The 15,796-nt window shown below is 38.9% G+C and overlaps 1 protein-coding gene across 4 annotated transcripts in view; it reads right to left on the reverse strand.

The window, feature by feature from the left end:
• Positions 1-15,796, reverse strand: part of SRGAP3 (SLIT-ROBO Rho GTPase activating protein 3) — a 278,275-nt gene that overhangs the window by 41,143 nt on the left and 221,336 nt on the right. For 2 of the 4 annotated variants that reach the window (XM_051981457.1, XM_051981484.1), the window contains exons 12-15: positions 15,139-15,225; positions 7,830-7,860; positions 6,375-6,435; positions 5,138-5,215 (exon numbers count right to left, since the gene is read on the reverse strand). In XM_051981457.1, the coding sequence (XP_051837417.1) occupies positions 5,138-5,215; positions 6,375-6,435; positions 7,830-7,860; positions 15,139-15,225 (257 nt within the window). Of the gene's footprint in view, positions 1-5,137; positions 5,216-6,374; positions 6,436-7,829; positions 7,861-12,386; positions 12,490-15,138; positions 15,226-15,796 lie in introns of all 4 variants that reach the window. The other 2 variants (XM_051981466.1, XM_051981475.1) reach the window with 2 other exon arrangements.

Here is a 15,796-nt window from a genome sequence, read left to right on the forward strand (position 1 = left end):
TTAATCTAGAGAAAGAATTCTTTATCTGGATTCCAAGGATTCCCAAGGGATCCATGAATAGATTTCAGGGGATCCATGAACTTAGAAAGAAAAAAAATGATCCCACTTTTATTTTCACTAACCTTCAAAAAAAATTGGTTATTTCCTTCAATTATTTAAAAACTATTCTGAGAAGGGAAACTTCCAAAGGGTCTGCTTAAGAAGCCCCACTTTAAAGGCAATGCATTCCGTTTTGAGATTCTGGACAAATTAAATTCCCTAATTCTCTATTTCTTCATGTAAATAATGAAGAAGTTGACCTACCTGAGCCCTAAATTCTATGAATTACATGGATTAATGTGTCAAGAATGGGACATGTGAGTGAAGAAACAAGGGTAGATCTAATATTATATAATTAGTAGATTATAACATAATCTATTAGATCTAATAAGGTAGGTTGTGTCTCAACATGTCTTTGGGAGCCTTGAGATTATCTGAAGATGGATCCATTAGGGAAACCCCCATAAGTCCCATGACTTTACAGACCTGACTAAAAAAAGACATTTAATCCTGCAAGAACCTTGCATCCCTATAAAAAAAAATCCCTTCAATGCTTCAGTTATGAACTTGCCGTACAACTGGACAAGTCTGAATACTTCAGTGTTTTCATCAAATAAAACTTTTAACCAAGTGGATCTGACATATTGAATGATATGCATAATTACTATTGCGCTGCATGGTAATTAGACCTAAATAATTAGCAGCTCATACGAATAACTTCAATTAGTATTACTTTTACGCAGTCAAACCAAATGCTTACAGTTCTTTTATTCTCTGTTCTCCATGATCTATAATCAGCAAGTGTTGACAGTTTCCTTAATGCCATGTTCAGCTCAATCCTCCTTGTATATCCACACTTACTCTTGTACATAATAACAGACAAAGATGCGGGATCCAAGTCCAAGGCTAAAACTCCCTGTTGTCTGGCTGTTCCTTACCCTGACTTCTCTCTTGCTGACCAACAGCACCACCTGAGTGGTACTCCAGTAGTCTGTGCAGCTGTTGCCCACTCCTGGCCCCAGCCCTAAGCATCCTAACTACCTGGGCTAGCATAATTCTGGATCATGTGGATAGTCAAGCAGGAGTGACTGAATGATCAACACAGAGTAGGAGGAAAAGATGGGAAAGATACAGGCCAGGCTAAGAAAAAAGGTTTCAAAAAAGAATACCTATAGAATCCTATCAACCAAAAATCTTCAAATATATAGAGGTCACCTAATTGAAACAGAAGAAATTGCTTCTATAACATCTTCCCTCTCCCCAAATGGGTCATTCATCCTCCAGAGGGAATCCTCCAAAGATGGATGTCATACTTTAAGATACTTTTAATTGTCAGAAAGTTATTTACATCACTCTAAAATGTGCCCCTCCAGATCCAAGGCACATTCTAATCTGTTAAAAGACAAGTTTTAATTTATTGTTTCCAAGACAGACTTTCAAAAACTGAAGACAGCTACCTAGACTAAATATCTGTGGCTCCTTCATGAGATATGGCACTTAGAAATGATCTGGTCCAGGAAGAACAAAGGGACCATCAGCCTCCTTTGTTCTGGAAGTCAGCTTCTCTACACAGCCAAAGATCACTTAGCTTTGGGCCATTTTATCACACTGCAAACCATTAAGAAGAAATGTTATTTAATCATGTTCCTACCATCTTGTACTTGTGAAGTTGATTTTTTTGAACCCATATATAGAGTTTGCATCTGTTCCTATCATATTTCTTCTTATGAAACACAGATCTAATTTATTTAAATCGTTCAATTCTTGACTCTGTCATCCAGTAAATACTAGCTATCCTTCTCAACACTGTGACATGTACAAATCTGATAAGCATGCCCTGCAAATTTTTATTAAAATCATTAACAGAACTACTAAATGATACAGGGACATTTATAATTATCCACAACTTATTCTTATAAAATGATGCTATAATAATAACAATAATAATAATAGCAGCTAACATTTATATGCTGATTCATATTCATCTTCAGTTATCCCCTGTGACTTTCATCTCCAGTGTTTCTGTTTTAAAAATATAAGATACTCAATGAATTCTTGGTAGATCCACATAATCATAATAATGTGTTATTTTTAATGAGAATTTCATTATTGAGAGTTTTCTACCCTTCTTGGATTGAATGGATTGGATCACTCTCTAGAATAGACCACGCAATATTCTCATACATTCTGAGAATATTTGAATTCATTCTTTCCAAATCTAGTTTATAAGTCACACTGTTTGATTTTCTTTTCTTGTTATATTATAAATTCTAGGACTGCATGGTGATCTTTCCCAAGATTTGTATCATTTCTACTTTAGCAACCAATTCTTCCTTCTTTGGTCAGAATCCAGTTCATACTCCTACTGTCATGTGTATCTTTTGAAAAATGAAAATCGTCATTAAGGTGAGTCAAGAATCTTCAGCTAGTATGCCTTTTACCAAGAGTTTCACAAATGTTTAGATGATGAAGTGTTCTACCATTACTATAAGGACATCTTCATTTTTTCCAGACTTTTTTCTATTTTTTTTCAGACGCATCAAATGCTTTCTCCTTTTGTCCATGTCCTCTGTTGCATAAACCTATGACAATGTTGTCAACATCCAACTAAATGATACCTGCTGCCATTCTTTCCCCTTCTTTCTGTCTTTATCTATTCTGTTCCTTTTAAATAATGCATTCCTTTAATTGTTATATTCTAGTCATGGATTCCATTCCATCAAGTCTCAATATACCTATGAGACCCAATTTTCATATTTCTGTTTGAACCTTTTTAATTCTTTTTGTCTATTGCCCAAGCTTTGGTATTTGTCTGTAAGGCTCAGAGATGCAAGGATTGATGGTTGAGTCTCTTCTTCAAAATCATTTCTTATAAATTATTATTTCTATCTACTAATATTCTTCCTACATTGTTCCTACATATTGTCTATGGTAGTCTGAGTCTTGGCAGATGGATGCTGGAAGGATGTCTCCTTCCATTTTCAATTTAAAACACTCCTGATCAAACTACAAGTCTCTGGTTTAACATATTTTTACCATTTTCCACTCCTGACCAGGAGCTTATCTTTCTAATATTTTAAATCATGATACTTTCCATTAACACATAGCTTCTACATGAAGCTTTTCCCTGTTCCCTACAACTGGCAATGCCCTCTTCCCAACTAATCAACATTTCTTTTCTTTGTATTCTTTGTGTATTTCTGTATATATGGTCTTACTATTTCCTCAGAGAACATAAGCTCCTTGAGAATAGGAATAGGGTTTGCTTCACTCTTTATATTTATATTCCTAGCACTAGTACAGTGTCTGAACCTAGAAGAGACTCTTTTTTTGCTGATTGACTAAATGAAAATCTGAGAGATGTCAGATTGGAGGCCCATTGCCACAAGCAGACAGCAACTCTCCCTAATGCTGCTAGGAACTAGATTAAAAGGTAATTAGGAAATGTTTGACAAAATGAATACAAATACAATACAACAAAGTTAATGTTAATTTGTGTTAATTCTTCAGGGACCTGTTTCTATTTGAGTTTGAGGCCATTAGTCTGGAAATCCAAATCCTATTTTCAGAGACCTTAAAATCTGCCTCCAGACCCTACAATCAATAACAGTGATTAAAAACACTTGGGCGGCTGAGCTCCTCAGATTCAAATTTAATGCTCAAGCCTATATAATCTAATTAAAAGTGCTTTCTAGATCCCTTCTGATATTTTTTTAACTCCCACAAGAGTCACCAGAAGTAGATAGTAGTTTGGGAGTTGATATTTTTTGAGATTCTTGGTCAGGCCCCAGGTCCATATTTTAGAGAGAGTTATTGCTTGTTCTTCAAATAAAGTCAACAAATAACCATTTCTCAACCCCACAGCGGAATCCCCAACCATGACTACTTACCAATGTACTCTGATTATTACCAGTGGCCTCTCATGAAAATATCTGGGATCTACATCATCTTTTGTTAGACTATGAAAAAAGAGAGCTCCTTAATTCCCAGAGGTTCCAGCACTCTTCTCTATGGGAATAGCCTTAACCTAATCACAAGAGTTCCAAATGTTTAATGTTTAATGACCCTTTATTGTTTTCTCTGTACCCCCATCCCTCTAAACATCAATGTCCTGATTTCCATTAGGGTTCTCCTCTGCCCTAAAATGTCCATTTTCTTTGCTTTCTCTTTGAAGTACATCTTTTATTCTTCCAGAGAACTCGATGTTTCCTTGAAAAGCATAGAGAGGGGAGAAGTGCTCTTCCAGCCCTTTCACCTTCTCCTTTAGGAGGAAGATCAATTCATATTTTGTTCCTACACAGCAGCTGTTCCATGTCATTGGCAGACCAAATATAGTACATTCTCTACAGGTGACTGAAGGAGAAGAGATTTGTCCTGTGCTCAAGCAGAGAAGGTGGGGGTGATTTGGGGGAAATGAGAGAAAACAGGAGATGGATCTTTGGAAATATATGTTTATGATTAGGAAAAGAGGGCTAGAAGAAAGAGATGTTCCTGACTCAAATACTCTTTGGTCCTTAGCAAGATGGTGGCAGCTGAAATTGGGTAAATTTTAGCCCATACTCCATAGGGAAGAAAGGGAGCTGAGAGAAGAGATCAAAAGCTGTCCCTTGTGATCTTACCCCACACTAACATCCCCTTCATCAGCCCAAATGTCTAAAACAAGTTTTCCCACATGACAGGGGTCAGGTTTGGTATAATTGGGGGTGGGAGGTGAGGAGGGTGGAAGGGATGACAGGATACCTCTTTGTGCTCCAAACTCTCCTCTCCCTGCTCAAAGATTCCAGAAATTCCGGTGAAAGGAAGAACAAAGCCTTGTGATCCCACAATTAGAGATAAAAGGCTTATTATAATGCAAATCCTATAGAAGAGGATGGATGGATGTGTCTCTAAGTGCTTTCAAGGTTTACCAAAATGGATTTCTGTTTCAGACAGAATTCAGTGTCTCACAGTTTGGCCAAAGACCCTAGTGCAGCAACACGAATGCAGACTACCTGGATAAGTGCAAACCCTTTGCAAAGCCATACACCCCTTTCCTTACCTCACCACCCCCCTCAACCTGCCACCTTCAAAGGGTTCAGAATTCAAAGGCCATCCATACCTCTCTCAAAGGAATTTTTAATGTCATTGACTTCAACCTGCGATCCGGGCACTCTAAAGATACCTTGCTGCTGGAGACCTGGGAAAGCAGAAAATATGAGATTATCAGAACATTGAGCAGATCAGTGATTCCCTTCCCCCTTCTTCTTTATCTACATCCCCACCCTTGCATTGCATCATTGGGATGGGGGATCTGTAAAACACCAGGCCTGAGGAGCAAGCAACTAGCAAAGAAAATGCCTTTTTAGAACCAAAGTGGCCATGAGCCAGAAGCTTTCAAACTAAACTTGTGTGATGAAAAAGAGTGGAGAATAAAAATGGGTTCTTTTTGTTATTGTTCCCCTATCTTCTCAGAAACGTAACTGGGAATCTTCATACGTCAAGTGCCGCAAACACTGGGGGACGGAAATATGAAGTCATGGCTTTGGCTGATCAATGTGGAAGGAGACAAAGTCCTCACAACACCCTAACTCAAGACTTTTGCAGGGAAACTTGTGGGGAGGAGATAGGAAGTTTACCTCAGCTTGCCATTTTAATTATTCTTGCTAAGTATGTGCTAGACTCTACTGTTTCTAGGCTGCAGAAGGACTGAAAGTGCTATCAACACCTTCCAAATTCAGTTTTTTGGAGCCAACCCCCCAACACTGCCTTAGTTTATAGCCTCACCTCAGGAATCTCCAACTGAATTCAAATCTATGCGCGTGCAGCTGGAACATAAAGACCTACACAAAATCTGTATCTGTATAAGGCCAGTAGTTAAAATAGGAATTACCCTTTGACAAACTAGGCTCACTATAATAGGTGAGTCTTACTTCCTTGGAGGAGAGACTGTCTTATTTGCTTTTGCATTTCAGACAAGTTCTTAATATACAATAGTTGTCCAATAAAAATTTACTGAAAGAATTAACAGAAGAAAAAACCAATCAAATTGTGCATATTCCTATGACCGGTCCAATGAACAGTAAACAGTAAAAGCTTAAAAATGTTTTTGGTTGTTTATTTTTTTGGGGGGGGGAGAAACATGGTTACCCCATCCCTTTCCTCTGTTATTCCCTTCTCACTTTGCTTTTCTTTTTCTCCCTTTCTGCTCTTTCCCTTCCCTGGACAGCACCTATACAGAGAACCTGAGCAGATATCCCAGAGTGATTTTCAGTCAATTAGGAGGAAGTCAGGGAAGATGAGATTTTCCCATCATCCACCCCACCCAGACAAAGGTGATGTTGTTGCCAAGGGCTTACCGTATAAATTGATATAGCGGATGCAGCTTTCCACCACCAGGGGTATTGCCTGCCCTGAATCCTTAAGAAAGAATTAAAATCTTTTTCACTTGATTTGACTTGTTAAACATTTGGATGTAATCTCAAATACACGTGTGATCTCCACATGAAAGATGAGCACCCCTCCCCAAGTTAGTGAGAAGCTAAGCAAGGAGCCGCCCCACCTTGTTGGATTTATGAGCAGGTCGGAAATGATGAGGAGTGATCAATTATGCAGGAAAAGGCATGACTACTCTAGTGCAGGAGAAATGCTCTGTCCCGTTATGCAGCCATGGTTTTTGCAGCCTTAGCCTTCTTTTCATAGAGGATGGCTCAGGGGACCATCCCTATGGTGGCCAGCCCTCCCTCTTTGGGGGGAATGGGAGGAGGAGGTAGCTTTATGGCTCTAGAGACTTTGGCTTCTCTGAAAAGCTAGGGGGTGGAGAAGATGGGAGATTCCCAATACATCAGAGACACAGTAGGCTTGTAAACCAAAGGAGTCTCTTGTTCCCAAATTGTCCCATCCCAGTTCTGGGTTCTGGAGGAGCTGAGGTAAAAAGGAAAGAACCCAGCTCTTCTTCTAGGACCTTGCAATTGGACCATTAGCTCAGAGAAAACCACAAAGGCCACTTAAAGCTGGTCTGTCAGACACCGAGAGCCTGAGGCACTGAAGCTTATTTTTAAATAATCTAAGCACTCTGACATTCTCTTGAAAAAGATGAACGCTACAGCTAATGTTCATTGCCTGAGTAATGTACAACAAATGTTCAGGGTGAACCACGTGGTCCCAAAATGTCCATTTGAGGTGGGACTGTCTTCAATTTTCTCTTTCCAGATTGCCCTTTTATGCAAAGTTTTTCATACCCCAGGATCTGGGTAAAAGATGGATTTTTTTCATGGTTCAGTTGACTTCCAACATTAACCACCCCCTCAGGCTGATGAGGGACATTAGCCGGTTATTGGCCATGACTTGTAACATTCCTAAAGGATTAAAAAAAAAAAGTTTCCCAAATCCTGTAAATTATAGAATTATAGAATATTAGAGTCAAAAGGGACTTTGAGATCATTGAGATCAACTCTCTCATTGTACCAAGGAGGGAACTGAGGCCTTGAGAGGGGCCTTGCTCAAAGTCATGTAAACATGCTAAACCAAAAATGAAACACTAACTCCCTTAAAAAATAAGGAAATAAGCATGGAATACACAGCATGCCTTGAAACAGGGAGATAGCTTAGTTCAATTCCCTCCTCCCCCGACTTTCTAGGTAATAATTTCCTCACTGATTCTCAGTGGAGAGGAGGAAGTGGACAGGCAGCTACAATTGGACAATTGCTAAAGGGAAAGTGGGTTTTTGTTCTGGAAGACATTATCTAGGACGGGGAAAACACCAACCATTCCGCTCAAACCGAGAGGAATGAAAGGCCTGTCTAGTAAATACCTGGTTCCTGGCTCGAGCATTTCTTCTTCCTCTGATAACCAAAAAAAAAAGCAGCAGAGCAGGAGAAAAAGAAAAGATTACGCAAGAATGGGATCAGTTAGAGTAAGCATATCCTTCAGAGAACGTGAGAGCTCAGATGTGATGGCAGCCAAGAATGGTCAAAGTTAGGCCCAAGGAGAGACTGGCCAGCTGGGCCCACCCCAGCTCTGGGCCTCGGGGACCTGCCTTGAGTGCCCCATCTTGGCTCTGCCCTTGGGTCTTGCTGACCAGTGGGACTCCTGTCACTTGCCATATGCCTCCAAACAGTATCCTAACCTGGTTGCGCCTCTCACCCAACCTGGTGCTTCAGGCCAAGGGATTCGCAGAACTTCTTTGGCTATCGAGCCTTTCTGAAGATCTTCCTTATATTATGTGACTCTTCCCCAGAGATTCCTTCACAGATTAATCTTCCTCCTAATAAAATGAATTATCCTCCCAATGTCACTTTGAATGAAACATACTTGATGGAAGTTGGTGAAAGGGAATATACTGAAATCTTTGGAGTCACAAGTTCATTGATTTAGAAGGGGCCTTAGGTATCATCTGATCCAATGCACTCTTTTTACACATGAGGAAACAGAGACCCAAGAGGCAAAATACCAACTCAAGTTTTCTGATTTTGAGTTTTTTCTATTGCAAAATAGAAGCCATCTTACTTGGGCGTATTTTTCTATTTCAATAACCACAAAGAGATTATATTCCATAAATTCTGTACATTCTTTTGTATCTAGCTAGTTATTTTCATGTTTATTTTCTCCTTTAGAATGTACTCTCCTTAAGGGTAGGGACTGCTTTTGTTTTTCTTTGCATTCCCTTCATTTGAATGCTTAGTACAGTGTCTAGCATATAGCAAGCACTCATCAAATATTTATTGACTGATTGACATTAAGCCAACTGGACAAATTTTTCATTAGAACCTTCGTCCAGTCTACCTATATCTCCCTCATCCAGTTGGTCTGTATGAATTTTTAACTATAAGAGGAAAAGAAGAATAGCTTTTGTTTTTATTGTTGTTGTCTGATGACACAGGTTTTATAGAAGCTAGAGCACTGAAAGATTAGGTGAATACCTAGGGCCCTGGAGATTAGTGGGAACAAAACTATTTCATCAAAGCTTTTCAAGATGGGGCTAGTGTGCTGAAAAACTACATAGGAAACTCTTTTATCAGGTGTTTCACCCACTAGAATGCTCCACTAAGTGGTACACTATTATATCCATGTTTGCTCTTAGTTACAAAAACACAGCATGGGGGAAAAGATCTTTTGCAGCAGTATCTTAAAATCTCAAAATATTGAGGTTTCCTCACAAAGTTAGATTGCCTGTTATAAATTTAGATTCTATTCTAACTCTGCAGCAGAGTTACATTTTTCTCAGTCTGAAATAAATAGGATTCTGAAAATACCTGTGCTTGCAACTACAAGGTAGTTTTATTGCTTGATATTAATAAATTCTGTTGTTTACTTAATGCTCGTTATCTAGGGAAATGCTTTTCCTTTATATCAATATGATCATTAGTTATCTATGCTGATGTTATACTAAATATTCTTTCATGTATGACATTTCAAAACTGATGGAATTTACTTTTTCTGCAAAGTCCAACTGAAAGATTTCTGTATCATTATGGAATGATTAAATTATGTTTAGAATTATTTTAGGGTTAAATTCATTTTCTTATATTTAATCTTTTGAAATATATAATAAAAATAAGATACAATTGAATATATTTTTACAATGAATGCATAAAACTATTACTCTATAAGGAGTTACCTGGGGATTCTATATATTTATTCCAATGATAATGCCATTGCTCAAAACAATGTATGAACTCCTTTTTGGAAACTGTCAAAATCACTTTATTAGCCAAACAAGAAAATCAAGCTTATTACTTTGACATTGCTTCTTTTTTTGGTCCCCCAAATTGTATCACAATTTAGTAACTCATCTTAGTCATCAGAGTTGACCCTAAATGAAGTTGAATTATTTCCAAATACTGAACATACTTTCAAAGAAGAAATAATTGTCACCACTTGATATATTATAAAAAGCATGCAATTGGCTCAAAAGGGAATTATCTAGAAGAAATTCCAGAAATATGTGGAACAATGACAGTATCATCGGTGGAAAAAACCCATAGCTTCCCAAGTTGATGAATTTCAAGAGGATATTTGAATGTTTAGAATCTTCTCCATTCTTTGAATATCAATCACATTACTTTATATAAGACACACCTTGTCATACAAGCTTAATTTCTATGTCCCTCAATTTCCTGATTTAGGAAAAGGGGAGAATGAGTAGGTAAATTAAAGAGAAGTCTACTTCTCAAATGTTGTTCGTCTCTGTTAAAAAGATTATTCAATTAACAAGTGGTATATTCCATTTCTCAATATCAGCAGGTAACAGAGTTCACTATTTATAAGTAGCAAATGATGAGCCATTTTGAAAGAACCCAATACATATTAAGACCTAGATCCTATCTCCACATTTCTGTCTATGCTGGGTTTTTTTCAGTCTACACTGCCTTTCCTTCTTTTCTCTACTTTCAACTGTCATTAGACTTTTTGCTTATATTAATCACAAAATGTCCGGCAATATTATCTTTATTTATTTATTTTAAATGATAATCTTTTTATTATTTATGTGTATGGTCTATCATGAGGACTTATATTTCCTTTCAACCTTTATAAAACCTAACAGAATTTTCTACACATAAAGGGAACTCAAAAAAACATGTTTATCTATTAACTGATTTAGTAATACAATGATCTAATATGGGATATGCTGGAGAAGATCTTTTAAAGAAGTTACTTAAAGAAGCAAGTAAAAGAGAGAAAAGGTTGGAGGAAAAGGGGATAAGTCTAGAATGAGATTCCATCTTTTCCAGGAATAATACATCCCTCACTATGGAACTCCACCCAAATATAACTGTCTCCTTAATCCAGAAGAATGAATACTTACTTTCTAGGGAATATAATTACAAGGAAATAATATATTACTTTCTTGGACATTTGTTCTATGTAGGAGAACAACCCTCCCATCTCCTGCCAATTCTTGTCATTCTTAAACATCCATTTTACCTGAAAATATTCTCATTTACTTCTTCTTTACCAATATTAAACACACACAAAGGTCACCATCTCAAAGACCTTTGGGGATTGTTTTGTTAGTGGGATCCTCCTCATAACCTTGGACAACCATTATCTCAACTTCAGGCTAAGGCTACATCCTATTGACTGACCCCATAATGGCCTTATGCCGTTATCACCCTCCTCCCTTCAGGAAAGGCAGCTGGAGCTGGCGACATTTGCTCATTACAATATATGCCCATTCCTCCCTCCTCCAAAACCCCTGCTAAGAGAAAGGCTTGCAGCAGTGGAGGAGGCAGGATTTTACTGAGGCAGGATTGAGAGCTCTTACGGGAAACAGCAACTTCTCCAGACACCTAAGTGTTTCATTTGCTGTAGATGGTATCTGTCAACTAGACAGCATTTGGCTCTCAAACCAACCAGCTGGGCTAATTTTTTTCTCCTTAAGTAATGCCGAGAATAACTATTTTCTTCCTCAGCTACTCTCTTTTCTCTCACTTTCCCCCCACCTGCTAAACATCAGTGTCTCTTCCCAAAAGGGCTTTGCCATCCACCTTAAGGTGTTACAACTAGGACAGCTTTCTGTTACTCCAATCAGGAAAGGAAAAGAGAAAGTGAATTCAATGGGGATTCATGGGATTTATTTTTCATTTTGTTATTTTAAGTGGGTGTTACATGAGATGGTTTATGTAAAGCATTTTTCAAACCCTTAAGTATGGCATATAGGAGAGTTGTTGCAGTTATTGTTATTATTATTACTAGTAGTAAAAATAATTATAACCCATGACTCCAAAGAGAATACTCCATCTCTAACTCTTCTGGTGGGGAAAAAGAGCAGGACAAGAAGAATAAATAATGAGAGGGAAATTGTTCTGAGGAGAAACTAATAAATATAGAATATGCTTTCTTCCTCTGGTTTCGTGCCAAGTTTTTCTTATTAGTTTTTGGCAGATGATCCTCAGGGATTTTCTTTCTGTTTCTCTCAGTAAATCATTCATCTTAGTCTAAGGAAGTAAGAGAGAAGGTAACATTAGGGTGTTCCTTTAACTATATCCCCCACACCCAGGGCCTGCTGTCTGTTGTGATAAGATATGGCTGACTGAGATTCATGGGACAGCATTTCATTTCCACTTGAGTTCCATTGGGGGTTTTCTCTCTTTTACCATCTTATTCCTGCCCAACCCCTAATCGAGTTCAGGATTGGGGGAAGGCACTCAGAGGAGACAATGACTGGGATTGGAAATCTTTCCCAAGACCCAGAGCAGACCAAGGCCCAGGCTAGCACACCGAGAAGGCGTGATGGAGGCAATCAATGGATTTAAGTTTGTAGCAAGAAATGGCTTGGCCATCAGAGTAAATGAGTAGCAGGAAGGAGAAGGGAGGCTGCCATCACACCTGGAGCATTCACAAACTCTTCAGGTTCCCCAGCAAGTACCTTAATGAACGTTTCCATACGGCCGTTAAAGAGTTTATGATTATACACTGAAAGAGGCCTAGGTCTCCTCATTTTCTGTGGTTTAGGGGGAAGACATGGGGGCCTAGGGGAAAATGGAACAAAAGAAATCAACAAAACAACCAACATAAACAGGCAACTGGAAAAGCTCTGAGAACTCATGGCCAGTGAGGTGCTCGGGGACGGGTAGAGTTGGGGGACAGAAATACACCCCCACAGTCCTTGAGTCCCAGTGCTTCTGTTTATACCACTCCATCTGTAAGCCTTCAGAAGTGTAGGACTATACTTAAACAGAACTTGGTTACCCACCATGTTGGGTTAAGCAGTTTTTAGGATTAAAGTGTTAAAGAAACACAAGCATGTAACTGATATACATGCTAAGTCACCACTATTCAATAGGAAGAAAACAAAAACATTATATCCCAAGGACCACTGCCATGTCAATCAGGACGCTGCCATCCTGAAAAGCTGACAAGATGGAGAAGGAATGAGGAGAGAGAGATATAATCTGATAACCTGAGAAAGCAAGAGACTTTCAAAAGGGACCATAAAGCATAATTTCCATTGTTTTGGCTGAAATTCAATATTCAATTACAGTAAAATTATCTTGTTAATGCCTCTTGGAATTTTAGATGCACTGGATTAATCTCATCACACCGGCCTGCTATGAACCAGGTAATTATTATTCCCATTTTACAGATGAAGAAACTGAGGTCTAGGGAAGAACGATTATTTGAATGAGATTTTTTTTTAAAAAAGCAAATTAATAATTGAACCAGAAACAACCATATCTCACGCCATCCCATGAGCCATTGGGCCTCAAGATCTGTCAGGTGTGCTGAAAGTGTCTTGCTTTGGTTGAAGTTGCCTCTACCTGAGCTCTGCTCTTCCACAGACTAGAGCAGCCAAATCAGGGGGAAAACACCAGCACGATTTACTAGAGACAGTGAAACAGTCACAGACACTGGACATGTTTCCAAAGTTACTTAACATGCATATACCTGTGGGTTTCTATTTGCTCATCTTTTATTACCCAGGGCCTCCCTCAACATGGCCAATTTCCTGGAATAATCTATTTGAGATTAGGAAAAGTTTCCACCAACCAGGAAAAAGGGTCACATTCTAGTGATGTCAAACTCAAATAGAAAAGGATCCCACAAGCCACAGATTGACTTGGAAAACCATAAATTTACATTGTTATATTTTGTTAAACATTTCTCAAATTACATTTTAATCTGGCTCAGACCTCCCTAAAGAGCTTTATTTGCCCCTGGCCATGGGCCTCGAGTTTGACACCTTGGATTTCATTTTACAGATGAGAATTGACCAAATAAATAGACCAAGCTAAATAGATGGCAGAAATGAGATTGAAATCCAAGTGTTCAAAGTCCAAAGCCAATCTATGGGCTTGCATGAAAATTTGGAAGCAGTTTGGGGATCCTCTCTGGGAGGTGGAGTCTAGAGTTATAGAACTGGAAGGAATACGAACTCCCCACCTTTTCCATTTTTATAGGTAAAGAGATTAACACCCAGAAGGTGTTAGAAATGGCAGAGACTGTCAAATATGGAAACTGGAGCTTCTGCCAGATCGGGCAATCCCATAGACAAGCATGGGTTTTTCCCTGTGAGCAGGGCAGGGCACTTGTAGCTTACTGTACCTCTATGCCCAGCGGACCTAAGGAACCCATCTAATCTTCCAGATTTCAGAGAGCAAATGTTGCTGGTCCCAGGCAGGACATGCATGGGAAGACACAGCTGACATCCACAACAGCTAGCTACAGTCATTATAAAAACAAGGACCGAAAGGGTCAGTTTTACATGGAAAAAGTCAAAAGAAATAACCAAAAAATGGTTGAGAAGAACACAAGAGGCAATATTCTTCCAAGCTCAACACCAAGCTTCAATATCTTGGTGTGATAAGTCCATCTTTGTCATTTTTTTAAAGTGGGGGCTATCAGTAATCTGTTTGGTGTTGCTGAGTAGAATGAGCAAAAGAAAATACCAAAAATTAATTAGAAGGCCATAGGCTTCCAAACTCTGGAAGGTGAGACTTGAAAACAAATATATTTATCTTGTTTGAAGCAATAGACTGGGGAAGGGGAGCAATGGAGGGAAGAGTATTCTCATTTTTCCAAGGGATTTATACGTCCATAATTTAGTCTTATCCTCACAACAACCCTGTGAGGTAGGCAGAGACTATTATGTCCATTCTACAGATGGGCAAGTAGTTTAGGTTCAAAATGGCATTCACATTCACCTAAATTGGGTAGTGGTAATGGTAAATGGTGAAATATTCAGGTCCTGAACCCAAGTCTGATGTGAAAGGGATATAAGGGACACATAGAATTCCGAAATGGTTTTGTCATGCCTTATCCAGTGGAATGGAGGAGACTTGCATAAAAGCTCAGGGCCAGTTTCACCAGATCACCTTTGATACATAGACTGGTTATAAAATAATTTTTTTTCAGAAAAGAAAGGAAAAGAAAGCTAGGGTCAAAAAGAAACAAAAACCTCTTGGTCTTTTGGGATCTAGAGACATATGGCAAAGGAAAGAGGTAGGAGACAATTTTCCACTTGTGTTGTCCAGCCCTGAAAAGAAAGCTAAAAATCAGTTAAAAGCAAACAGATTGATTTCTTGTCAAGGTGCTTTGGAAGGAGGCCTCTGAGGTAGAATTTCTGACAAGGAAATGTAGGGGTCCCAACTTTGTACAACATCAAATTGGTGCAGACTTACTGAAGTGCTGGATGGGGCACAAGTTGGGGAGCAGAGGAAGGACTCAGCCAGGGAAAGTGAGGCAACCTAAGTCTTCCATCTCTTCTGCTGGTCAGTGGCAGAGAGAGAGAGAGAGAGAGAGAGAGAGAGAGAGACAGAGAGAGAGAGACAGAGAGAAAGAGAGAAAAAGATACAAGAAGGAGGAACAGAAGGGAAAAAAGAAAAAGAAGAAAGAAGAACAACAAGGAAAAGGAGAAGGAGGAAGAGGAGAAGAAAGAGGAGGAAAAAAGAGAAAGGAAGAAGGAAAGAAAAGAGGGAGGAAAAAGAAGAGAAAGAGAAGGAGAAGGGGATAAAGGAGGGCAAGGAAGGTCAAGAGTATGAGGAGAGAGGACAAATAAGAGGGGCAGCAGAGAAAGAAGGGGAAGAGAAAGGAGGAGAAAGGGGAGGGTAAGGAATAGAGAGAGTGAAGATGAGGGGAAAATAGAGGAAGATAAAGAGATGCAGGGGAGAAAAGAGAAGAAGGAGGGAAGAAGAAGGAAAAGTGGAAAAGAGGGAGAACACCACAGAAACAGAGAAGAAAAAAGAGAAACCAGGAAGTAATGTCCCCTTCAGTCTCAAGTTGGATCAAATTAACACAAAATGTTAAGATCTGGTCTGCATTTTCTCCGGGGGATAAGAT

This window comes from Antechinus flavipes, chromosome 1 (genome assembly GCF_016432865.1).
Source record: "Antechinus flavipes isolate AdamAnt ecotype Samford, QLD, Australia chromosome 1, AdamAnt_v2, whole genome shotgun sequence".
Taxonomy (NCBI): domain Eukaryota; kingdom Metazoa; phylum Chordata; class Mammalia; order Dasyuromorphia; family Dasyuridae; genus Antechinus; species Antechinus flavipes.